The sequence below is a fragment of the Rhinatrema bivittatum genome, chromosome 2 (assembly GCF_901001135.1).
Source record: "Rhinatrema bivittatum chromosome 2, aRhiBiv1.1, whole genome shotgun sequence".
Lineage (NCBI taxonomy): Eukaryota > Metazoa > Chordata > Amphibia > Gymnophiona > Rhinatrematidae > Rhinatrema > Rhinatrema bivittatum.
In genome coordinates this window covers 249,285,089-249,312,234 of record NC_042616.1, presented here as the reverse complement: position 1 = coordinate 249,312,234, position 27,146 = coordinate 249,285,089, and the positions used below count along the sequence as shown (strand labels likewise).

The window sequence follows — 27,146 nt, the reverse complement described above, 5'->3', positions numbered from 1 at the left end:
ACTGAATTTGGGCCCTATTACCTCCATTGACATTACTAGCTTTTAGGCGATAGAGGTTGATGATTAGAGTTTAATGCCGACAGCTTCAGTTGAACAGGGCTCCTACGTGCACACATATACAAGACCTCTTCTTTGTTGGAAGGTTCCAGCTGGTGAAAGTGTCACTAAATTTCAGTATTTTACTCCCTGTTGAGCAACTGTAGTCATGGTGAAGTAGACAAGATGTATCACTTTAAAGACTATACAAATATTTGTGACTTGGATGCAAACACATCTCTGCTATTTTGAGGAGGTAAGACCTAAGTTATGACTTCAAGCTCTGTAGTGTTGTGGCCATTACAGCAAGGAAATTCAGAGAAACTAGGTCTAAAATGGTGACCCAAATAAACTGGAGCTTAACTGAGGTAATTGTAAAGGCAGCTGAGTGGAAGACAAAAGTTAAAGAACTGCATGCCAGGCCAATGTGTGGGTGTGAGAGTGAGAGCAGAAGGCTGTCCTGAAAGGGGCTTGACTCAGGGATGACATGGTACATAGCATACAAAATAAGACTACATACAAAGATGTAACAAATACATAAAATTTATAGAAAAATATATATATTTTAAATTCTTTATAAACTTTTAACAAAAAAAAAGATAGGGGTAGGGAAAAGAACACCTAGGGACATAACTAGTTACATAATATATAGGGTCCCAGGAACCTCAGGAGGATAGGTCCTGATAGGCTTAGGGGGCTGGGGGCAGTGATGATCGCTTCATTCCCACCAGCTCAAGAGTGGTTGTAGGCCCTATTGAGCCTGCACTAGATGTTCCATCATTACCACCAGTCTCCTGAGGTCAGCTCGCACCTCACCGAACTCTTGCCCCATCCTCTGGATTGCAGCACCCATAGCCACAAAAGACTGGACCTCTGGGCTTGGAGAAGGTGCTCCAGCCCTAAATCCAGCCTCTGCAGCCATGGGGTGCAGGCCTGAATCAAAGGGAAGCTGCCCGCGAGGGGCTTGCCTCCCTATCCCAGCAACGCCAGGCACCCTCAGGACCTATGTCCTGAGGATCCGGGGAAAAATGGGAAGGAGGCCATTGGTGGTGGGGACAGGAAGGGGAGGCTGATTGGCCTGAGGCCCATGGCCATCAGCTAGGGAAAGGTCTGGCTGATATGCCGCTGCAGGTGGTGGTGATAGTGGTGGTTGTTGTCCACCTGCAGCCGGCATGTCAGCTGCATCAGAAGGAGGGCCTTGACCTGTGTCTCTTCTTCCCTCCTCATCCAAGAAGGATGCTGGTGTCTGTGAAAAGACAAAAATAGTGTGTGGCAAGCCATCAGCTAGCTGATGCTGCACATCAAACCCCTGTGCACATCATACAAGAGTACTGTATGAATGGATTCCATTTATGGGAGGGGTGGAGGCAATGGGATGTGATCCTAGCTGTGGGACCCCCAAGGCAATATATAGGTACTATCTGAAACACAGGCTTCTGTACAGCTGTCTTTTACAGCATGGTGCCTACCTAGTGAGGACGGCTCTGCAGTGGGCCTAGTGGCAGGGTGGCATGTGTTTGTGTGTGCCTTGGATTCCAACCTGTCTATGACCACGATGCTGCTGCAAGGCAAAGGATCCTTGCTGGAAGGGAGTCATAGAGATTCCCTGGTAATAGTATTTTGAGTTGGTCTTAACATTCTACTTATTTATATAGTTGGCCTGTGAGTGCAGATCCCGCCGATTCCCCCGGTGAGCGACCGGCGCCCACAAGGACGGCAGGAGCGAGGAGAGGAGCAGCGAAGACGTCCTGTGGAGCACCAGTGCGGCCCTGCCTTCACGGCAAGGAGGCCCGCCCCCGGTGACATCATTGAGAAGTGCCGGGACTCCCTTTAAAGGGACGCGAGATCCCTGGCGACGCGAGGAGCAGCCCGACCCCGCCGACTTCCCTGGTGAGCGACCGGCGCCCACGCGGATGGCAGGAGCAAGGAGAGGAGCAGCAAGGATGCCTCGTCGAGCACCGGTGTGGCCCTGCCTTCACGGCAAGGAGGCTCGCCCCCGGTGACATCATTGAAAAGTGCCGGGACTCCCTTTAAAGGGCCGCGAGGTCCCCAGGCATCGCACGCCGAAGGTGCGCGACAAAGGGGCACTCCCCTTTGTGCACCCCTTGGTGCAGGCCCCTAATACAGAATTTGTTGCTGCACTCCACAAGTATGGCAAACGTTTAAAGCCCAGACTACTTCCACCTCAAGACCTACAAAAAAGATTAAAACATGGATAACCCACTGAAGGAAATAAGAAGAAAAACAAAGAAAGAAAGAATGTGAGTACCAACACACAAACATCACTCACAACATTAAGCTCTATGCAGTTACATAGCACTATCATTCCTACTATTCAATGCACAATCCATAGTAAAGAAAATACCTATCATCACCGACCTGCTTGATGACTACAAATCAGATTTCATAGCCATCACGGAAACATGGATAAAAAACACAGACTCAGTCCTAACCAACCAAATCAATAACCCTATCTATATAACATTTTCAATCCCCAGACCAAAAAAGAAAGGAGGAGGTCTAATGCTAATCATCAAAAAAAACCTACAGATGAAATTACTCCTAACTAACATCCACTCACCACTGGAAATTGCACTATTCGACTCCCCAAAACTACAAATCTGTCTTGTATACTGTCCCCCCAATTCACTAGATCGGAACTGCTCACCACTCATAGAATTTTTCATGACCAAAGTAACCATTAATAAACTCATCATCATCTTGGGAGATTTTAACATCCATATAGACACCATCCCCCACATGCACCTCAATAACAGACGCTCTATCAACCCTAGGCCTAAGTCAAATCATCAAAGCCCCAACTCACAAAGCAGGTTACACACTAGACCTCGTCTTCATCAATACTGACATATGGGCTACTTACCACACAAGTATCACTAATATCCCCTGATCGGACCACTCTCTAATCCATTCCAATCTGACTTCCAACAGTAAATTTGCAACAGAAAAAAGCCCATCTAGATCCTCCTACCAGTCACCCTTTAACATCGAGATACTTCAGGATAATCTACAAACAGAACTAACAAACATAGACCTATCTAACGCAGAAAACACCACTTCCTCCTGGCTCACCATCACCAAAACAATAGCAGACAAGATAAACCCCATGATAAAGAAAACAATAAAAAACCCAAAACACCAGAACCAATGGTACAACGAAAACATCAGATCAGCCAAACGTGAACTCCGAAAAAAAAGAGAAAACCTGGCGGAACAACAAAACAACCCCACTACTTAACGCTTACTGATCACAATTAGCATACTACAAAAAACGTATCCACAACGCAAAAAAAGACTTCTACTCAAACAAAATAAACAAATTCCAACATAACCCAAGAATGCTTTTCACTATCGTACAAAGCCTAACCAAATCCTCCAACGACCAGATATCAGCAACCTCCAAGATTACAAGCAACGATTTTGTAGATTTCTTTAATGAAAAAAATCAAGAACCTCATAAATAACAACCTTAACAACAACAAGCAAGACCCAAAAATACAAATCAATCATACACCAAGCTGGCCCAACTTTGATTCAGTATCCTCACTGGAAATCCAAGCTATCATCAAAAAAATGAACCAGCAAAGCACCCTATCGACAACATACCCATACCGACGATCAAAGCCAGTGAACCATCAATAACCAAAATGATAACAGACATCGTGAACCTATCCCTCACAGACGGAAACTACCCCAACTGCTTAAAATCAGCAATTATCAAACCCATACTGAAAAAGACCAACCTTGATCCAGAAAACCCACTAAACTACCAATCCATATCAAACCTACCATTCATTGCTAAAATAATTGAAAAAATCGTCCACTCCCAACTCAGTGACCACCTGGAAAAGAACAACATCCTACTCCCCACGCAATTTGGCTTCAGGAAACACCTGAACACTGAGTCACTACTACTATCATCAAATGACACCGTGCTCAAAGGCTTTGATAATGGCCCCAGCTACCTTCTAGTCTTACTAGACCTATCAGCTGCCTTTGATACGATAAATCACAAAATCATGATTGACCGCCTCTCTGAAATTGGTGCAAATGAAAAAACCCTACAATGGTTCTCATCCTATTTATCACAAAGAACCTACCAGGTGTCAATCAATGACACCCTCTCAAAGAAAATAAACCTTGATACCGGAGTTCCCCAAGGATCCGCTCTATCTGCGACACTCTTCAACATTTATCTTCTTCCGATATGCCACTTCCTAACAAACCTTAAACTGACCCACTTCATTTATGCGGATGATATACAAATACTAATCCCAATACAAGACACTCTGGAAGATACCTACAAAAAGACAGCCACTTATCTCACAACAATAAAGCAACTACTAACCAACATGAAACTCATCCTAAACATCGATAAGACAGAAATAATCATGCTGGATAGAAAAAACAAATCTCCTCACCTACCACCACTCAACATAATGAACCAAAAAGCAGCAATCTCCCCTGTCACTCATGCCCGCAACCTAGGAGTCATAATTGACAATGAACTATCCTTCAAGAAACACATCACCGCTAAAATCAAAGACTGATACCACAAACTCTAAAACCTTTTCTTTCTCCAAACAACTTCAGAACAGTCCTTCAACTACTCATTTTCTCCAACCTGGACTACTGCAACTCCCTGCTATTCAACTTACCTCTCACCACCATACGACCACTCCAAATCCTTCAAAATACAGCCGCCAGAATACTCACTGGAACCAAAAAACATGATCACATTACTCCAACACTTATATCACTACACTGGCTTTCAATAAAATTCCGAATAGACTACAAAATTCTGTCCATATTACACAAAATATACGAAAAGCAAACAAACTGGCTAAGTACATCAATAAAACTCCACTCACCAAACTGAAACCTCCGCTCAACTAACAAGGGTCTCTTAAAAATTCCTCCTACTCGATCCAAACAACTTACCTCAACTCGGAAAAGAGCCATTTCCCTAGGAAGTCCCAAACTCAACCAAACTTAGAACACAACAAAACTTAAAAACCTTCAAAAAAGAACTAAAAACATGGCTGTTCACCAAAGCCTACCAAAACACCCAATGACTCTCTTTCACTACTTCCCTCCCTACCTGCTCTATGTAACCATGTGGAACCAATGTAAGCACGTAATATAACATGTATAGCTCGACATCCAAACTACTTTTATAACGCCTATAATAATTATGTTAACTCTCGCATGAATCTTTTGAACACTCCGTTAACATCGAAACTTTGTAAACCGTTGTGATGGCAAAACTGAACGATGGTATATAAAACTCGATAAATAAATAAAATAAATAAAAGTAGTGCTTCATGACATGGCAGGCCATGGTCCTGGAGATGTGCTGTGTCCTCCATTTAGCTGGATGGACGCATACCTATGGGTTCTAGGAGGATGTAGCCTTATGTGCATGAGAGATACTGTTGGTTGAGTCAGGGTATTGTTGGCTGGCAAGGCAATAGTGGAGTCTGTGATAGAAACAGCAAATAGACGATGTTCCGGCATGATGTTCCAATGAATGTCGGTATATAAAAATCAACAAATAAATAAAAATAAATAAATGTTGACATCTCTCTGATAAGCATTTTAGGAACTTACCTCCGGCCTTTTTATGCCTGGCATGCTGCTGCTCCAACCATTCCCTTTCCAGGAGGCACAGCTACCAGTCCTCCTTCTTGAGGTTCTCAATCTATTCAGATAAGTTAGAATAAAAGGCTCTTAGTTGAATGTTGCTGGTTCTGTGACTTCCTCAATGGCATGTTTTCATTCATCACATGCCCTAAGTACCTATTTTTTTGTTTTTTCTTTTATATATCAAAAAGTGGGTCCCCTTTTGGATTTTATGTTTCCATTCATGTCAGCTAGCCTTGACCCACTGTTACTGTGGCTCTTCATTGTCCCTCCTGACATCAAGATATGCATTTCAGATTCTGCCCCTCCCTCCTCATAGTTTATCATAGCAAATGACACTTTAATGCGAAATGCTGTAGCCTTTTTTGTCTTTCACCATCAGCCCTGGAGTTTTTCTTATGCCATAAGAGCACTGGTGCTGTCTTCTTAAGCTTCTTGCAGGGCTGTGCTGCTCTGACAACTGTGACTATAGGGCTGCACGCTGCCCCAGTGTGCCCATGTGTAAGGAAACATCTTAAATGTGAAACCTTTTCCCAGGCTTCTGTGCAAAACTGCATGCAGTATGCTAGCACCTACACCTAGTGCATGCCTTTCTGCATCTGCACCCTGGTTTCTCTCACTGTATTTATTTTTGACCCTCTACATCCCTCGAGGTACTTACCACCCAGGGTTAGGAGAGTCCACGATTAAATTCATGCCTGACACCCTGCCAGGCTGGGCTCCCAGCATTGCGCATACCCCCCTGATAAGGAAGAGTAGGTGCTTTTTTTTTTTTTTTTTTTTAACAATTATGGAGGCCAGCCTGGTCATGTCCCGGAAGGAAAAACTGGTCTTTCTTGCCAGGGGGTCATTTTGGAATGAGCCCGCCCCAGCATAACTGGAAGTGTGCACGCGTGCCACAATGAGTACACACATAGTAAAGATTCCAAGTATGCAAGAACATTACACACACTGAAACATAAGTGCATATTTTGGGGCAGGCGGAGATACATGAATTTTGAAACTTGAATAGATGGCTCCATGCAGGTTCTAAAACACTCGATCAAATCTGTGTGGACCCCTATAAGCGTGTATAGGAGGTCCATGTGGATATGTTTGAAAGGTAGGTTGTGTGTGAAAGGTTGCATGCATGTAAGATGTGTATACTGCTTGAGTAGATAAAGGACACTGCTGTGACTGTTATATTAGGAAGGTAGGATAATATGAGCAGTGTTGAATTTAGACATAATCCTAGGAGAACACTGACCTTCCCCAAACTTCCTCTGGGGAAAATGAGGTGCCCCCCAAAATGATGCTGTATCTAACATTAATAATAATGAACTAATGGTCTATAATCCAGTTCTTTAGTACTTCTGTATGTATTAGTTTTAGTGACCCTCCTGGCCAATTTGTTTTTAATTGAACAAGGAATATAAAGTGGTTGATGATGTTAGGCTGGTTCTGTAGGATATAGGTTAGTGCCAAGTGGTTTTCAAAAGATGAGTGCTGCAATCTCATGTCATGAGAAACAGTAGCCAAGGTTTTTATAAAGCAGAAGGGTTTTTTTTCATTTCCTTCTGATGGCGTGTGATAAAGCAAAACAGCAGGGCTTGCTTTTGGTAAGTTTCCCATTTTTGGCATGAACAGTGAAAAAATGTTTAAATGTCATAATCAATCCCATTCACTATAATAGGAGCTGCACAGCTGTGGCAGAACTCTGGCCTGGAGATATTCCAGCACGGGTCAGAGGGCTCTAGAGGCAAACAAAAGGCTAAAACTTTGTAACTGGGACAGGAATGAGTTTGCTTCAAAGGAAGTCTAAAATGATGGCCATTTCTCTGAAAGCATACTTAGCTCGCCTCCTGGATGGTCAGCAGTAATTCCTTTTTCACAAACGATTCCAGTGCTTGTGGGGGCCTCTATGGGGCTGTCTGCATGCCCTGAATTTTTTTTTTTTTGTTTGATTTTTTTTGAGCTGTGCTGCTTATTTTTCTGATTTTCCCAACAGCCCCTGAACATCTTCAGTTACAACAGTTGCTATTAAAATAAAATGAATATAAGAGAGGCATAACTTATAGTAATATGCACTTTTGTAGAGAACAATTGAGTGATGTTTACCAATTAAATGTGAATTTAAACTTTTATGCAGTGTATGTTTGTTGCACTATTCTGAATGTAATTGTATAACTGTACATTACTGAAACAACAAACTTTGCTTAAATAAAATAAATAAATACATTCTTGAGTACAGATCCACAGATGTAAAAAGTAGCAAACTAACTACATGGTATTCCTCAGAATTTGCTCCACCAGCCCAAAACATAGGAATAGATATCACCAGTGGTTCAAGATATGCTACTCAAATACATTTCCATGGAAAATAATTTGGTATCTCTCGTCAGGAAATTTCATTGCTTACTTTAGGTAGGAACAGCAAATGGATGTTCTCACAAGGATATAAACTTTAGTATGGGTCAAAGCCCCAAAATACATTCATAAAATTCATAAAGATTCTCCTGCCTTTTAATATACAGTATGTTTGCCTAGGTGAAGAACACCAGGGTCACATACTTGCAACTGATTTTTACTCTGAATAAAACGCTTTAAGTCCCAGGTGTTCCATAAAATAATTACATGGCAAACATCAGAAATGCCAACTACAAGTAGTCTCTAATCAGGCTGTACAACATATAATACAACAGAAATCCAGTACTTCTGGAACGTGACTTGACCAAACAGGGTTATGCTGTAAAAAAAAAACGAGTCAGCATGCCACCTAGTGAGCAAAATGCTTTATAACCATTAAATTTAGCTTCAACAACATTTAGCAACATGTGATCAATAATTTTACTTATTAGTAAACAAAAATGTTATGCGATTATAAAGGATATAACCATATTATATTTCAAACTGAAACAGTACTAGCAGATTAACTCAACTGGTAACACTTGTTTCATATTGCTTCACGTCAGCCTGCTTACCAATAAAGCAGAGTCGATTACCTGTAACAGATTTTCTCCAAGGACAATAGGATGTTATTCCTCACACATGGGTGACATCATCAGATTGAGCCTGGCATGGAAATCTTTTGTTAAAGTTTCTAGAAACTTTGACTGACACACTGAGTATGCCCATGTGTCCAAGTGGGGTCCCTCTTCAGTATTAGAACATAGAATCTGTGAAAAATAAAATAACAAACCGAGAGAAACCCAGCTCAGCAGGGTAGAGGGCAGGTTTCGTGAGGACTAACATCCTACTTGTCCTTGGAGAACACCTGTTACAGGTAAGCAACTCTGCTTTCTCCAAGGACAAGCAGGATGGTAGTCCTCACAAATGGGTGAATATGTAGCTACAGGTTTCTCCCAACACATGCAGCGTGTAACAGGTGCAAACGTGCACAACAACTAGAGCTGCTAGAACAAGGGGAGCAAGCCTGCACCCCAAGAAAGGGCCCAGTAGAAAGAGTTGGGTTTTCATGGCTGAAAAAGGTTACGCAGGACCGATTGGCTGAAATGACTGTCACGTCATCCAACCTTGTCCAGACAATAATGAGAGGCGAAAGTGAGGAGGGACCTCCAGGTTGCAGCCATACAGATCTCGTGAATGGGCACTGCACGCAAGCGAGCCACTGAAACAGATATAGCTCGGACTGAATGTGCCTTAATATAACCTTCAAGTTGCATGCTCGCTTGGGCGTAGTAGAAGGAAATACAGTCTGCTAACCAATGGGACAGGGTCTGCTTAGATACCGAGACTCTCAACCTGTTTTTGTTGAAGGAGACAAAAAGCTGAGTGGACAGGCAGTGAGACGTTGTCCGTTCCAGGTAAAAGGCCAGGGCCCTTTTACAATCCAGAGTATGCAGGGCATGCTCACTCTGGGTGTATGCATCTTTGAGATCGAGGGAGCAGAGCCAGTCCTCAGCCAAGGGAAGAGGGATCAAAGTTCCCAACGAGACCATCTTGAAACTTTCCCTTACAAGAAAATGGTTTAAAGCCCTCAGTATGGGGCGAAGGCCACCAGTTTTCTTGGGAATCAGGAAATACCTGGAGTAGAACCCGTCTCCCTGTTGGCTAGGCAGGGCCAGTTGTTAGCTTAAGCCATTAAGAGGGCGGAGAGCTCTACTTGGAATATCTGCTGGTTCTCTACACTTCTCCAGCAAGAACACGGCATTTATTTAAATGAACACGGCATTTATTTAAATGAAGATTGGCATTTAATTAATGCCAACTATTTACTCTCTTACCTCACCTTACCATTCTTCAGACTCTCCATCAGATTATATAGTAGATTAACTTTCCCAAATATATGCTCCATATTCCGTGTAAAAAATTAATCTAATACACACCCAGATCTATAGCCAGGCTAGCAAAAGAATTGTATTATTATTATTTATACGTTTGGTTTTATTACCCTGTTCACTCTAATCCAAGTCTATTCCCCTGTTTAATGTAATCGCATTCTTACATGCTTGTTATTGTTATAATGTAAACCGAAGTGATATGTAACTTTGCTACATGAATTTCGGTATATAAAAATATTAAATAATAAATAAATAAATAAACACGGAGGAGAATGAGGAGTTCGTTGGAAATGCAGTCTGTATCCCTACCTCATGATGGACAGGACCCAGTGGTCTGAGGTAACTGAAATCCATTGCTCAGCGAAGAGCTGCAGATGGCCCCCCACTGGGAGGGGGGGCGGTGCCTCGGGGCATGGTTTGCAGGCTCAAACTCCCTGCCCACCAATCAAAATCCTGCAATGAGGTTCTGAGGAGGGGCCGAGGTCAGACAGGGTTGCCGTGCCCTCGGCCTAGCTAGCACCCGCTGGGGTCTCATCCTGGATGCTGGCGGGTAATATTTGCGTGGCTGGTAAAAAGACCATCTTGAGTATTGCCTGGTAGGCTTCTTGCCAGAGGGCTGGGTGTCTGAAGTGCTGGCTGACAACTGTGGAAGGGTTTCGTGATAGTCTTTCAGTTGTGCCACCGCTTCTTTAATTTTATCCCCGAAAAGGTTTTTCCCTGTACAGGGAAGATCTGCCAGATGATCCTGCACTTCGGGCCAGAGATCGGAAGCATGCAGTTAAGCCATGCGACGAGCACCAATGCTTGCTGCTGCTACTTTCATAGCTGTCTCAGACACATCATATGCTGAGTGGACCTCATGTTTATCACAGTCAAGGCCTTGCTGGAATATCCTCTGAAACTCCTCCTGAAATTGTGCAGGAGGCGTTCCCCTTATTCTTGGGCTTGTTTCCAGAGGTTTTTGGAATACTGGCCCATATAAAGTTGATAGCAGGTAATCCTGGCTGCTAGCATAGGGCCATGAAATGCCCACCATCCAAAAGCATCCAGAGCTCTGTGCTCATGGCCCGGTGGGGTTGAAGCCTTTTTAGGACAGATTCCACCACCACCGATTGATGGAGAAGCTGTTGGCGTTCAAAACCGGTGGTGGGCTGGACCAGACAGACCGCATCAGTCTTGCAGTTCACTGGAGGGATGGAGATGGGATGCTCCCAGAGTTGAACGACCAGCTCCTTAAAAATATCATGTACTGGTACAGCAGCCACCTCCTTAGGAGCACCAATAAATTGCAGGATTTCTAACATCTTACGACGAGAATTCTGTTCTGTTAATAGTTGGAAAGGCACGGACTCCGCCATGGCCTTGACAAATCCAGCAAAAGATAGATCCTCTGGAGGGGATTTCCTTTTCTCCTCCAGCAGGGAGGGTTCGGAAGGTAAATCCTCTGATTCCTCTATGGAGGAAAAAGATGCCTCACCTTCCCAAGGATCATACAAGGCTTCCCCTTCATGCTGAGCGTCCGGAAATGCAGGAGGTAGAGCCCCCATTGGAGCCCTAAGCCTCAAGCCAGAAGGCCTCGGGGGCATCGGCAGAACTGAAGATGGTACTGGAGGCACCGATGGAATCCTGGATTGCAGTGGCACCAATGGATCCCCAGGCATCGTTAACGTCGGGAGCATCAAGGGAATTGAAAGCACCGGTCTCAATGGCCCCGGGAGTGCTAGAGGCTCCTGGGGTGCCACGCGTGGCCTGGGCACTGTCGACCCTGATGGACCCTCCTCGTTTGAGCAGTCATTCACCAGAATAGGAACCGGTGGACACAGCAGTGATGCTCCCTTCAACTGCGAAGGCGTTTGGAGCAATGATGCTGATTGAGTCGGTAAGACACCGTGCAGCAGGGTCAGCCTCTCCATCAGAGGCACAAGCACCAAAGGAGTCAGCTCTTGCAGTGGTGGCGGTCCCGGTGGAACTGAAGGCTCAATGCCCTGCAGGGTTTGGCCAACCTCAAAGTGGCCAAACCCTCCTCAAAGGCTGCCAAGGACAAGACAGCTGAGGAGGAGGAGGCAGCGGGTTCAGGTCACCTCTGGAGCCACAGGGGGGGGGGGGGGGAAAACGGGGACTGAACCTTCCACTGGTGCTGGAGGGGACCGCCGGGAGTCCTCGAGAGGACTGGAAGGTGTGACTTCCTCCGCACAGCACAGCGTCAGGGGAGGCATGGAACCGGTCAATGCCTTCCCAGGGTCTGATGGCTTGGAGGTAGAAGTCCGGTGTCTCTGCTTCCTGGACTTCTCCCAGTGTTCGCCTCAGTCCTTTCCTGTGACCAATGGAGATTCAGAGAAACCAGATCTGGATGGCGAAGATATAGATCGCAGTCAGTCCCCTGCCTCTACCTCGGGATCGAGGAGCAGTAGAGGAGGGGATCCTGAGGGGATCGAGGCTGAGACTCCTTTTCCTTGTGGTGTAGAAGTCCCAGATGCCAAATAGGGTTCTGAATTTTTGGCGCTGAACAGCTTCTCCATTTTGTCCAGGTGCACCCGTCAACGCTCGGGGGTTATCTGGGCACAAAGATCGCAGACACGGATATTATGTGCTGCCCCCAGGCAGAGGACACAGACCTCGTGTGGGTCTGTGATGGATAAGGTCTGGGGGCACTGAGGGCAGCGGCGAAAACCAGATGATGCCATGGCAAAAATAATGCGGCATGTGGTCAATGACTAGTGGCCACCGGGAGGCAATGCCAGCGGCAAACGACTACAAAGAACCGAAAAACTTACCGAAGCAGAGGGAAAAACTCAGAAAAAACACAGAGGGACCAGACGAGAATCAGGAAGGAGAAAAAAAGAGATTTCTCACCGAGAAAGTGTGAGCTCCACAGCTGCGATGCTTCAGCTTCGCGGAAAGAGAGAGACTGAAGAGGGACTCTGCGTGGATAGTGGCATTCTAGGCATGCTCAGTTTCCCATGCCAGGCTCCCTCTGATGATGTCACTCATGTGTGAGGACTACCATCCTGCTTGTCAGTGGGGAACAAAAAAACCCCACTACTTTATTTACTAATCACATATCTGCAGAGAGCTTTATTTTTTTCCCCATGCACAACTAACAAGTGCAAAAAGTCACAGCTGAATAAAACAGTAAAGACCAAAGGGACATAGAAGCTGTAAAGACATCACTTGTTCCTCTCCTCCCACCTCAGTCTCAACATACAGACATCCATATTCAGCAGCTGGCAATGATCTCTTGGTGGGAAACTTCCACAGTGCGGGCACACTTTTGAAATATACTTAGTTATCTTAAAGTTAGCCAAATAAGTTTATCCGGCTAATTCCTCTTTGGCTGCCTTAAAGTGATCCGACTATGTTAGGTGAATAACGCCACATTGCCCCCAGACTGCCTCTGACATAGGCAGCTATAAACTTGTCCGGCTATGCAAGGGGCAGTCAAACCAGAAGGATTTTCAAAATCATGGCGTTCAAGCGGCTAAGTGCCAAACCTAGCCGGACAAACGTGCTGAATGTGGACCACACAGTTGTCAAAACTGTTAAAACTGGAAAACCGTGTTTTAAAAGAGGCAGATGCCAATGACCAGAGAGTAAACAAGCACGCAGTGCCTAAAGTAGTGTGGCAAGATGACTGGCATAGCTCTGTAGCTCCTATTCCTCTCTTACTGTGAAAGGTGAGAATGGGGAAGATTTAACATGAGCCCTCACTCAGGTCATCAGAACATCCCAGTCCTAAAGGATAGATGGCAACAAATCATTTGGGAACTGATTTTCAAAAGCATTCATTCACATAAACCCAGTTTTATGTACATATATGGGCTTTTGAAAATTGCTCAGAGGGGGTTGTACGCACAAATGTGCATGCAGAAGACTGCATGTAAACGTATGTGTTCACATTTACTCCTGCTCTCTAGCAGGTGGAAACGTGTGCGTTTAGGCCACATAGAGGTACGTGCATTCCCACCAATTTCCAAAGCAGTCTTATGCGTGCAGATCCGCTTTGAAAGCTTGGGCTGAAGCCTGCATGTGCTTTCTACATGTGTGTTGTTATAAAACTGCCCTCCTGATGTTCTGGTACATAGCAATTCTGGAAGCTGTTCTGAAGTCCCCGCTAAGAGCCCCTTCAAAAACTAACCAACTGCTGTTCCTGGTCTTGGGGTTGGAGGACGTGCTGCAAACTGACAAGAGCGCAACTTGTTCAGAGCCACCTCCTCTACCCACATGTCCCATGGTATCATAAACCCGCCATGGGGCATCCCCAAAGACCACCACAACGCATGGCAATAACTTTAGGATTCTCGTCCAGCAAGGTGGACCATGGGTTCTTCCTCCCACATCATCTGGTGTTTAAACCCTACCTTTTGAAGTCCTGTACCCAAGGCTGGATGAGGCATGAAGGCTCCCCAGCCCACATCCTCTCTTTTTATTCACTCCCCCACCCCGATTGTTTCTTTACCATCCCCAACTTGTACTCCTCTCCCCTCAAACATGCACCCTCCACTCAATCCTTCCCCCTAATGGACAGTGGAGCTTCCTACTGAAGTAGCCTCTTCTGCTGGCTGGTTTCATTCTGTGGTTTGAATGCATGGGGGGTGGTAGGTCTCGCAAGACGATAGGGCACTGAGTGTTCAAGCTGCCAAAGTGAAGCCATCCGACAGAGGCGGCAGCTGTGGTAAGAAATGCTGCCAGGCCAGCCTGATGGCTCTGTGGCAATGTTGTGCACTGCCATGCAGAGGGACCAGACTTTGATTTCTAGTTCAGGTCTTCCGCTGTCCAGCTTGGCTGGGGATGGGCATGCTGCGGAGGAGGCAGGGGGAGGAGGTAAGCTGGTATCTGCATGCTGCCACCGCCGCCTACTGGCTGAATTTAGGGCACAGGATTGCAGGGTGCCAGTTGAGGAGAGTCACTGCAATGACTGACTAAAATAATTTAAGAGGGGGTATAAAATACGTGGAAAATGCCCATGTAAGTTGAGAATGAAGGCTCAGGTTCCAGCCCTAAGTTAAGATTAAGCTGGAAATCAAAGGAGCAGGAACATAACTGTCGTCCCCCCCCCCCCCCCCCCAAGAAAAAGGTCTGCTGCTCTCTTGTTGACCAGAGGTCGAAGAGCAGATCATGCTGGGACCTTGTGGGGTGCGGGAGGGAATTGACTGGGAGATCAGAAGGAGACACATGTCTATTAATTCACCCCCCACCCCAGTGATTCCAGACTTATCCCTAGACTGTTCTAATACCTGCTAAAAAGTCATGTTTTGGGTTGTGTGGATTCTGTTTAATCCAATGAGTAAGATCCAAGATGGTGCCAGCAAGCAGCTAGTGGGCGCTGCGGTGTTTTTTCTCTCCTGAGTATCGGGTTACCCCGGTTAATAATTTGCTGAATGCTGCACACAGCCCGAAAGCATCGAGCGAAGGAGAGGACTGACCCCGCAGTCCCTTCGGGAACCCCTATTTCGGGCCCTATGGACGCCCACATACAGAGGGTCAGGTCGGAGGTGGCATCTATGGAGGAGGAGATAAGAGGAGATTTTTCCGGCTCCTCTACAGACCTTTTAACATCTTTGTTCCCGATCTTCAGGGCTCTACCGGCTAACCCGGTGGCTTCCAGAGACCGGGTTGAATCGACGGCGTAGGCGAATGCCAAAGATGCAAGTGTCTTATTCCGGGCAGGGTCTGAGCACTCTATAGAATCTGGAGGAAATGTTGGTGAAGGCCCCGGCAAGGGTAAGGCTGGCTCACCGGCTGAAGGAGGAATACAGAAACATCAGGAGCAAATAACTATGATATCGAAACCATTAACAAAGAAGTGCCTACTCCGGAAAGACCAACTTTAATTACACTGGATTCAATCTGGGAAGCTATTGTTAATTTGGGAAATGCTATGACATTGCAGCTAAACCCAATAGTGGATAAAATTAATAACATTGAGGACAGAATTGTTAAGATAGAGAACTCATATTATCCCAGCTCAAAAGAATTTGGAGAAATAAAACAAGAAGTAATTAAATGGAAACCTATTCAGGATGCTATCACAAAAGAAAATCATCAGTTACATATTAAAGTTGAAAATTTGGAGAATATAATAAGAGGAAGGAATCTCCGTTTCATCAATTTTCCAAAGCTTTCACATATACCACCGAAGGATATATTTAGAAGGTATCTCACTGAGATCCTTCAAGTTCCAGAGGAGGCTATACCACCTTTATCTAGAGCGTATTATTTGCCCCAGTTTAAGAAGCAAGAATTACAAGATAAACAGAATGGAGCTCAAGAGATGGATCATCTAATTTGGAACCTGGATATATCCCAGTTACTAGAAATATCAGATAGTGAAATGGCACAGACTGCCACAATGTTGGCAACCTTCACACTTGAACCTGATCGGGGCTGGATTTTGAGACTATTCTTTAAACATCGAAATGAAGAATTCTTGCATTTAAAAGTGAGAATTTATCCTGATGTGACTAAACAAACGCAGAAGAGGAGACAACAGTTCCTTTTATTAAGGCCCAGAGTTCTTCAGATAGGGGCTTCATTTGTCCTGAAATATCCCTGTAAATGTATCGTAAAATATAAGGGCCATACATATGTTTTCTTTCACCTCCTCGGTTAACTTTTTTCTTATGCGATAAAGTAACTGTGTAGTTTAATGGGGCTTGAACCCTTAGTTTTTGCTCTTCATCCAGGGCAGCGAGTGCCCTATAAAGTAAGATATACTCTCTGGTTTGGCTGCTTTGTCTAAATCCTATTGTGATATTTTTCTTTTTTATTAAAGTTTTGCTAATTGGATCCCATATATTGTGGACTTGTAGAATTGAAGAAGCATGTAATTTCCACTCTAAAAGATATAAGTATGACCTTTATTGTTCTTCTTTTCTTTTTCTGATCAAGACTGTTTTCTTGGACATTTGTAATAAATTTACATAAATAAAGAATTAAAAAAAAAAAAAATCCAATGAGTAAGAGTTCCTGCACATGACTTGTGGGATAATGGGAAATGACGAGCTCTATACTTAGCAGGATCATTAGGTTAAGGAAGCACAGAAACAACAATGAAGACGCTGACACTGCATGTCAGACACAGATGGCATAACCCAACTGCTCTGGAGGCCATTCCAGCTATCCACTGGAGTAAGGACTTTAGGAATGTGCTCGCTAATATTTCTCTGGCAGTTTCTGCTTCCTCTTCCCAAAGGATTTTATTTTGTGAGATTTTGGTAGAGCATTCATTTGTTTTACACAACAGTTCATTAAGGGACCAATTTTCAAAGACATGCATGTGCAGAAAATTGGGTTTTGCATGAGCCAGCGGCTTGTTGGAAGATTTGCCAGTCTCTGCCCACTAAAAGTATAATTCAAGTTCATACATTCTTTAAAATGTGCAAAAAAAAAAATTCCAGGAAGGTAGGGGTTTGGACTTATGTGCACTTTTGATTTTAAAAATTACGCAACTATATCCACCTTGCACACACAAGAGGAACTGTGCAGGGGAGTTTGGGCATGTACGGATGGCTAATTTACAAAACCAAAACAGGTTTATACTTTCCTTTTGAAAATTAGTGGGAAGTCTGCACGTTTGTGGGTTGTTGTTTTTGTAGTTCTATGATTTTATCTGTGTCCATTTTTGTTTCAATATGGCAGTCATTTTTTGAAATTGCATTTTTGACCTGGTAGTTTCCTCCAGTTCATTTGTGCTTCCAGCTCAACCAGAGCCGGCCTCTAATGGGCAATGGTGGTTATGAACTTTCCCCTAATTTTCTTTTTATATACATATCTTTTTTTTAAATTCTAAGACATATATAAAACATTCACCAATATCTCACTATAACATCAAAATCCACCCCCACTTCCCCTCCCCTTCCTTCCCATCTGGCCCAGCCATTGTAGTGACGGTCCTCAGCTGGGTGCCACAGCCCTATTGCCATGGGACTTGTACTCCTCAGAAATAAACCAACCCTCTGAAATGGCACAAACTATTTGAGGATTCTAGTAAACTGTCAGCATGAAAGAAGAAAGGACAAAAATGTACTCTCAGGAGCAGCAGGAAATAAAAGAAAAAGAGCAGACAGCAACTCACTTCTCTAAAATCATTTGCAAGCCACGCAGACTTCGAGGGTGAAAAGACAGTCTTTGGCCAAGTAGTCTATTATAGAAGGAATCAAGACTTGAGTAATACTCTTCAAGTGTGAGCAGTGGCTGCAGGTCTTCGAGGTACATTACTTGCATGCCACCTAGAAGATGGCTTATCCGGTCCTCTAAAATCATCTGCTTCCTCTGAAGGCTGTAATAACTCGGCAATCTCTCAAACAGCTAGGACATAAAAAAGAAATGTTTATGTTACCCTTGCCTTACTACATTAGATACACATATACCAGACTGCTGTCATAAGGATGGGCAAAAATATCACGTGAAAGGACAGTTGTTTGGTCTAGAGCTACGTACTGACATGGCAAAAAAGAAAAAAGTAATTAATGTCATTATTACATTAGAAATATAATTTGCTTAACGACCAGTAATCTTTGCTGCATACTCATTTGAATCATTTTTCCTTTCATCCTGAACAGGAAGACTAAAATATAAAGGAAATGTAAAAGTCAACAAAAGGCCAAGTGCAGTCAATCAACATAATCAAAGCTATAAGCAAGTCTCAGGAGTAAAGCATTATTCTGCAAAGCTGTTCTGGTAGAGGCGAAAGTGAAACCAAGTCTCAGTGGTAATAAATAATATAGATGGTGTTTACCAGATTAACCTGATATTATCTTTTGTGCATCTCTTCCTTTTATATGAGATTTTGAGCAAGTCCTATGATCGATATTGACTTAACAACACACAAAATGCAGGATCGAACCATCAGTAATGCTACACTTCCATAGCTCTGCATTAAGACTACGTGTGAATGGGAAATTAGATGTAAACCTTTCTACAAATCAACAACAGAAAGCACATAGGACTGCACAAGAGAGAGTTTAAGGTGGGTAGCAATAGGCCTTCATGAAGGGGAGAAGCTACAAGAGGCTATTAAGACCGTTCTTGTGTGACACAGAAGCAAGCATGCACACAGGACTGTAGAAATGGGAACTTAAAGGGAAATTTATAGGAGGAATTGAAGAGATTCTTAAAAGAAGACTTTCTGTTGTTGTTGTTGCAGTTTTTAATTTAATGTCATATTTAGTTTTTAAAACTACAATAGCCAAAGTGACAACCACCAGAAAGGAAAGAAATCTCTACATAAGCAACCGTGATGGCTGAAAGATATCATCTCACAAAAGTCTGTCACCACTGTTGACTCCTCCCTTGCCTGCTCCTCTGGGATTCCTGTTGAAGCTGCTCATCCTATACAGGATGCTGCCGTGTTCTGATCTCAGTTTACTGGGAATATGGCATGTACGTAAGCAGTGTTGCTTACCTGTAACAGGTGTTCTCAGAGGACAAAAGGGTATCAGTCCTCACACGTGGGTGACATCATCAGATGGAGTCCGGTCTGCAACTTTAAATCTCAAGGATTCTGGAGCAGTGGTTCCCAACCCTGTCCTGGGGGCCCACCAGCCAGTCAGGTTTTCAGGATATCCACAATGAAAATGCATGAGAGAAAATTTGCATGTTATGGAGGCAGTGCATGCAAATTTTCTCTCATGCATATTCATTGTGGATATCCTGAAAACCTGATTGGCTGGGGGGTCCCCAGGACAGGGTTGGGAACCACTGTTCTAAAGCTTTCAAATATGCCCTGCTGAGCATGTGCAGCTGTAGCTATCACCCTGCTTCCTAGGCAGAGCCCCTCGGTCCATGATACAGCTAATACATAGAGAAACCAACACCCAAGGGAGGTAGGTAGGTTTCATGAGGATAGACATCCTGCTGTTCTCGGAGAACACCTGTTACAGGTAAGCAACTCTGCTTTTTCCGAAGACAAGCAGGATGGCAGTCCTCACACATGGGTGATTCCCAAGCTATAGGCCGCCTAAATAGGACAAAGTGGGAAACACCACAGTGTTGAAAGCACTACCTTTCTCCCCTTTGCCTGTGAGGCAGCCGATCCAAAAATGGGTCTAGGCGGGAAAAGAGTTGGGTTCTATATAAAAGAAAAACATATAACAGCAGACAAAAACCCTGATGTGTAGTAGAGGCACCTAAGGCAGGGATGTGATGAAAATTCCAGCAAGAAGGATACTTTGCCTCATAGAAAATATTACAGTCAGGGTCTCGGATCAACAAACTCGGACATTGACCGTAGTCCTCAATCTTCCTGGATACAGGAAAAGGCAGAGAAAACCTACCAAGAGAGATCCCTTGGACAAAGACTGCAAGTTTCCTTCACTGTCACAAAAAACTGAAAAGCCATCTGGGGCCAGAGAGCCCTCCAGAATGCAGTCCACTAGCATCTGAAGGACAGAATGCATTTGCTGAAGTGCGCCCATTGATTGGCTGATAGACACAATGGGCAGAAAAACCCAAGCAACATTTGGAAGAAGTGCCAAAGTATCAGACAAATCTGACCACCCAGGACAGACATCAAGAGTGTCGAGGATGAAAAGCAATCCCGAAATGGTATGGATAGACCAAAAGTCCCCAAGTAGGGCGTTAAGCTAGGCCTGAAGCTCACCCATGCTCCATCTTGTTAAGGATAGGCCTATCCACCCTGTCCACAGATAGCTCAAGTGAGCAGGGAGGCACTTTGGTCAACCCAGTGAAGTATGAAAACCTAAAGGCAGTACTGGCCAGAACTTGGCGAAAAAAAAGGGAAAAGGTGGTGTACTATTCCCTGCAGGTATACATTATGCTATACCACACATGCCCTAACTTTTCTCCCTCTCCCCCTGACATTCTGACTGGAAATCAGAAGGAGTGCCGAATGCAAAGAGGCAGACCCCAGGGCTGCAGGGATAAGAAAGATCCGCTAGGCTGCCTTATCAACCCCAACCAAACAACTCACTAGTGATTCCAGTAGGGAGTTACCCCTCCCGAGATAAACCTCTCAGCATGATAGGAACAGCTGAAACCGAGAGCGAACCTCCCGGGGAAGACATCCAGAAACTCTCCACCAAAAGGGATGCTGCAGGTGCAAACTCCCGTAGAAACAGAATTTCTTTACAAAACTGGCAACCCGAAAGGTACCAGGGCAGGGTCCGTCTGATCTCGGAACAAACTGCCCAACAACCTGGCTAGATATCAAGACCCAAGGCCATGATTACGTATACTTTCCCAAGGAATCATGTGGTCCAGTAAGTGGAACAACAATTGCATGAACCAGGACCTCCCTGCCCACAGACAGCGTTATCCCTAAAAGGGCAAAGTATAGCTCGCAAGCCACTGCAACAAAAGTGTAACCCTTCTGTAGCAGAGTCCCTCATCCCCTAACTTACGTATCCATGGATATGGTGAGAGGTTGAAAGGCATACCTGCCAAGTGGGATGCAAATGGACCAGAACTCTCCTCATTGAGGTAGGGACCTGCATGCGAGAATGACTGGCAAGAGTGGTCATCCGCAAAAAAACACACATTGTGCTCAGCCAGTATCATAAAGGTGACTCCTGGGAGAAACCCCCTAATCTTTGCCAGGCTCTGCCCAGAAAAGGAGACCCCAGATATGACTGGGAGACCGAATCCAGAATAACTCCCTCATGAAATACACTTGCTGTGCCTTAGGATGACCTAGGAAAGAGTGCTAACTAAGGTCTGGCTTGCTCTTGGATTCCGCAGGGAACAGAGAAGGTACTGGCCTGCAAGGAGGTGCACCGATTCAAAAAAAATCAAGGCTCCAGTTCGGCAACAGATCTGCAAGGGACAGAGCCCCAGAGGTTTCCCTCCTAAGAGGATTTAAAGTAAGCTAATATGGGAGGGGTCAAAAGACATAGCCCTCTGCTGTGGGAGGGTCAGAATCCCGACACTATCCTCCTGGTATCCACGCCCCTTGTAGTTCGATTAGGAACTCAGTCTTAGGTCTTGTGGCAGCAGCGCACAACCTGTTGTGCTCACCACGAGGGAAACACACACACACCCACACTAGAGAGAAACTGAAAGAATAGTGCCTTTCACTTTTAAAAGTGCAATGACCATTATTCATGCACCAGTACCCCATCCTGCAGATGGCGGTGCACATAAGCATCCCATCTCTGTGCTTGTGGGTAGAATCTCACAGCACAGCAGAGACTGAGCATTACCTGTTAAGAATCTGCGACTGCACACTGCTAAAAAGCAATCCCAGAGTATGTGATGGTGCTCTCCTCTCTAGTCTCCCATCGCACCCTAAGATGCAAAACCTTGCTGCAACAATGGCAGTCCCACTATTTCTGGCACAGACAATGAGAAAGCTTATCGCCTGCACCTGAAGTGCTTGGAGGAGAAGTCAACTCCTGCCGTACCTGACCGCAAATGATGAGCTCCACTGTCACACTAACTCCTAATGGAGTCAGTATGTACAGTGTAACTATGGCATCCCCAGTGCCACTGGGTTTATGACTATGGCCATCCCTGATGGTGGGTGGTATTGCCCCATAGTACCCACAGTACCTGACAATATCCAAGAGGCTGATTGCAGCCCTTGAATTGGGACTGAAGTCCATGGTAACCAACGATGTCCATGCTGCTCTGCGGTGGTGCCCTGCAGCATCCGTCCATATCCACCAGTGCCCATTCTGGCAATGGCGTCTCCGGTGCCAAGAACGCCCTTGGCACTCACAAGTAATAGATTGCATCTATGGCACTGATGCTGCTGTCAGTGCTGCTTGGAGGCTGTCTTGCCAGGAACCATTTCTGCGAGTGACTCCAGGGCGATAAGGCTGCAAATTGTTCCGTCCTTTTTGCCGAAGTTGGTCTTGGATTTTCACTTGAATGAATCAATTTCCCTGCCAACACTGGACAGGGAGAGAGATGTGGAAGAATATTGTCTGTTACAGACAATGTCAAGCAGCATATCAAAAGGTATTAGTGGGACCAGGGCTCAAACGGTGCTTGACCATGCCACAGGCACCCGGCATACTCGACAGCATGCAGCGCCATCTATGGAGTCCCAGGCGCCTGCAGACGTCAACAGCCAGGCAGTATCCATGGTGTACACAGCACCTGAAAGTGCCAATGACTCGGAAACATCGCAGGCCGAAAATGTCCAAGAGTCGACATGCACTGATGGAGACCGGTGCCTGAAGGAGTCGATGGTACTGATGCACCACTGGGTGCTCCATATACCACATCAGTGCCCAAAGGAAGCAATGATGGCTGGCGTCCTCGATGATTCCCCTCATCTCAGCTATGCGCCCAAGGGCATCGATGCTGCAGGCTCCACAGTGTCCATGCCAATGCCTATGGTTGATGCTAGCCTTGACAGTAACTTTGGTGCTCAGCATCACCATTGGTGCTCAAAGTCCAATGGAGTCTCCGATGCCCCTAGATCCCAGTGCCTTTGGCGCTGTATAGTGGCTCAGGACACCCAAAAGCCTCAGTGCCCATAGCACTAGATGGTCTTATGCTATCGATGGCACACTTTGATGCCCCTCAGTGTCCCTTCCGGACACCACAAAGGGGCTTGTCAGTGCCCCCAATGCTCGATAACCTCAAGGGCACCAGTTCACAGTGTACCCTGGATGCCTAGGTGTTCCAGGGTACCTTGGCACTTGACAGCAGTGCGGCCGCCCCAAGCCTGAATCCATTTTTGGTTAAGGACTTCCATCATGCTCAAGGGCTCTCAGGACCCCTGTGCCCCAGCGGTTGACTGGCTCAGTGATGATCAGGTGCTCAACGGCAATCCTGGTGCCCTCTGATAGTGATGGTGCTAGACATGGTTGAGAGCAGCTACAAATAGATTCACTGGCAAGCATGCTCGATAGCCCCATGCCTCGATGATGGCCCTGTACCTAGATGGCATTGAGGTCCTGGTGCCAGATGCAGTCTGGACCCATGGTGCTGCATTGAGGCCCATGGCATTCATGTCAATGCCGTTCCTCCAGTGCATTGAAAGCCCATTGTGCCTGCTGTAGACATTGGAACACACCAATGACTACAGCATGGAAGGGCTCCCACCCCCAACTATGGCAATTGATGGTGTGCATGGCACTCGATGGCACCCATGGTCGATGATGCTTACGGCATCAAGGGCGGTCAAGTACCTCAATGACAATGAGAGTGTCCTAATACCTCAATGGTGTCAAGGGTGACCATCGCGCTCAATGGCAGTCCTGGTCTCAGGTGTCAGCCCATCAGTGCACTTGCACGGGCAATCGTTACTGGGCATGGCACTGAAGGTGCAACAGCAACGCTGCTTGCCCAGGCTTCTGCTCACCCTCTCTCACACAGAGACTGCACTGCCATCTCTGTCAAGCAGGAGGAGAGGCTACATCATCCAGGGCTCAAGCCCGTGGAGACTAGTTCCTTAGAATGTGGGGAGGATGAGCTCTCTCCCCACAGGAATGGTGCAGTCCTCCATCCTTTCACTGTCCAAGCCTCCACTGATGTCGATCAATCAGTGAAACAATATGGAACTGCAGCCCGGATAGAACTCAGGTGAGTCCCCAGGCTCAGTGGCCTACACAGTGACCAAGGCCTGTCATAAAGCTGCCAGAAAGTTGAAAGGAAGAGAAAAACATTTTAAAAACAAAATAAAATCTACTGTAAAGAAAAGAAGTAGAAAACAGCTATAGCTCCAGAAAAAAAATCACAACAAAAACTGAGAGGAAAGGACAAAGCTGAAGACCTGGACCACACAGCTCTGCGGACAAAAAGAGACTGAGGTACTCTGCCTAGGGGGCAGGGTGATAACTACGGCTGCACATGCTCAGTAGAGCATGTTTGATCTCAAAGATTCTAGATCTTTCAAAGTTCCAGGCCAGGCTCCATCTGATGATGTCCACCCATGTGTGAGGACTGCCATCCTGCTTGCCCTTGGAAGAAGGACAATATCCAATGAAAGAGATATCAGATGGTGATATCCCTCAGGGAGAAGGTAAGGGAGCTGCAGGAGCTGTCAAGGTTGAGGAGCATCTGGAAAGATGAATGTTTTATTGACAGATTATTTGTGGAGACTTCAATATCCAAGATGAAGAGCCAGCTAAAGAGGATGGCAGCAGAAGCAAAGGAGAAGAAAGACATATCCCATTTACATGAAAACTAGTAGATAGCCACTTCTAGCAACAAAGAGTATGCCAACCCCAAGCCCCATTCAATGTAGTCAAGGAACAGATATGCAGTATTGGAATCACTTGAGGAGAAACACATAAAACACCAAAGAAGAAGAAGAGTGGTTGTTGGTGACTATTACATGGAATAGAAGATCCATCTACAGATCAGACATATCTATACTACCCTTAAGAGAAACATGGAGGTAACCTGCACGGAGCGGCAGTTACTATCTTGGGAAGCTTGCAGGGCAGACTAGGTGGACCATTTTGGTCTTTTTCTGCCACATTACTATGTTACTATATTACCCATGGAAGTATACTGCCTGCCAAGAGCCCAAAACAGAGACATCACAGGAAGGCTGTTTAAGTCAGATCCATCTCATGCTGCTCATCCATAGACACCCACAATACCAGAAGGTAAGAGACCCTCAGAAGATCAGAAAGGACTACATGGCACAGACAGCATGAGTGAAAGAATACAGGGCCCAGGTAGTGTTCTAGTCTATCCTTCCTGTCAAGGGTAAAAGTGTGGCTAGACAGAGATTCATCTTGGAGATGAATATAAGGCTGTGCGGATGGTGCCAATGACAAGGATTTGTTTTTTGGGATCATGGTCTGATACGCACCGAAGAAAAGATGGAATATGCTTGTTAAGAAATGGAAAAAGCAACTTTGCTCATAGACTCACTAAGGCTGGCTTTAAAATAGGTTCATTGGGGATGGTGGCAAAAGCTCAAATGTAAACAGGACATGTAAAAACCATAATGAAATTGTGGGATTAGGGAAGGGTCTAGAAATTTCTTTCTTACTATGTGAATACACACAGGACCTGATTTTAAAAAGCCTGGGTTTTTACACATGCAAATGCACTTTACTCAAGTAAATGGCTTTGAAAATTGCTATGATACTATGTTACATTTACACGCGCAACTCCTTTGAAAATTACCTCCTATAGGAGTAGTACACTGGAAGACATTTAAAATACCAGAAGGAAATTGGAAGACTGATTTTGGGATAGCAAGTGGAATGATCAAGCAATAGAGGAAGAATACTTAATGAAATTCCTAGGAAGGACAGGAACCAAGTGAGTGGGAGGTACAAAAACAACTTGGAAAGTCATGTGCACAAATGTTTAGTCTATCCACACTCACAGACAAAGAAGTCACCCTGGTAGAAGAGAATATTGATACAGCTGCAGTAACTGAACCAAGGTTCAATGATAATCAGGACAGGGAAGTGAATGTAACAAAATATAGGTACCCCCAAAAAGGGGAGGAGTAGCTTTATATGTCAGGAATAAAATAAAAGGCACAGAGTCGATAAAAGGGCAATTTTCAAAAGCTATTTTCCCAGGTAAAAGGACTGGCTGAAAATTGCCCATGTTGCTCCACAACAGGCATTCTTATGGAGGGGATAGGCCAGGGGAGGCAACAACGCATGTAGATTTGCATTTTCGTAACTATGTGTTTTTAGATTTTTTTCTGTTTCTATCTGTATTTGTATTTTGTACCCCTTTTTCCAGAACAGGATTCAAAGTGGCTTACAGATCTGTGACATCATTCAGTCCTTTAGCAAATTGATTGTCACCTCTTTGCTGATGACATTCAACTCTGTATTAAAGTAGGACCAGACCAAATCTCTTCCATCATGAATCTCAATCACTGCCTTGCAGCAATAGTCCAATACCTCCATAATCACAGACTCAAACTCAATCCCTCCAAATCAGAATTCCTCTGAATAAGCAGCCAAGGATACCCCTTACTATCTTTACCCTCCCTGTCTGGTACTCCCTTACTACCAAAAGATTCAGTGTGAAGTTTGGGAGTCTAATATCATCTCAAAGGTAGTGAAGACCTGATTTATGCATCTGTGCCAAATTCATCAACTTTGCAACATTTTCAAACATTATCACGGTGGCCAGATTCATGCTTTAATCAACAGCCAAACTATTGCAATTCACTACTCCATGGAATCTCTCAACATAACTTCAAATGCATCCAACTTCTTCAAAGTACAGCTGTAAGAATTTTGGTTTGAGCCATAGCATCTGAGCACATAA

The 27,146-nt window shown here is 45.0% G+C and overlaps 1 protein-coding gene across 15 annotated transcripts in view; it reads right to left on the bottom strand.

Moving 5' to 3' along the window:
- The window catches only part of TCAIM (T cell activation inhibitor, mitochondrial), a 167,739-nt gene that overhangs the window by 29,305 nt on the left and 111,288 nt on the right, over window positions 1-27,146 (bottom strand). For 9 of the 15 annotated variants that reach the window (XM_029589388.1, XM_029589395.1, XM_029589389.1 and 6 more), the window contains one exon: window positions 18,055-18,287. In XM_029589388.1, coding sequence (XP_029445248.1) covers window positions 18,055-18,287 — 233 coding nt within the window. Of the gene's footprint in view, window positions 1-5,667; window positions 5,759-18,054; window positions 18,288-27,146 lie in introns of all 15 variants that reach the window. The other 6 variants (XR_003854572.1, XR_003854573.1, XR_003854574.1 and 3 more) reach the window with 1 other exon arrangement.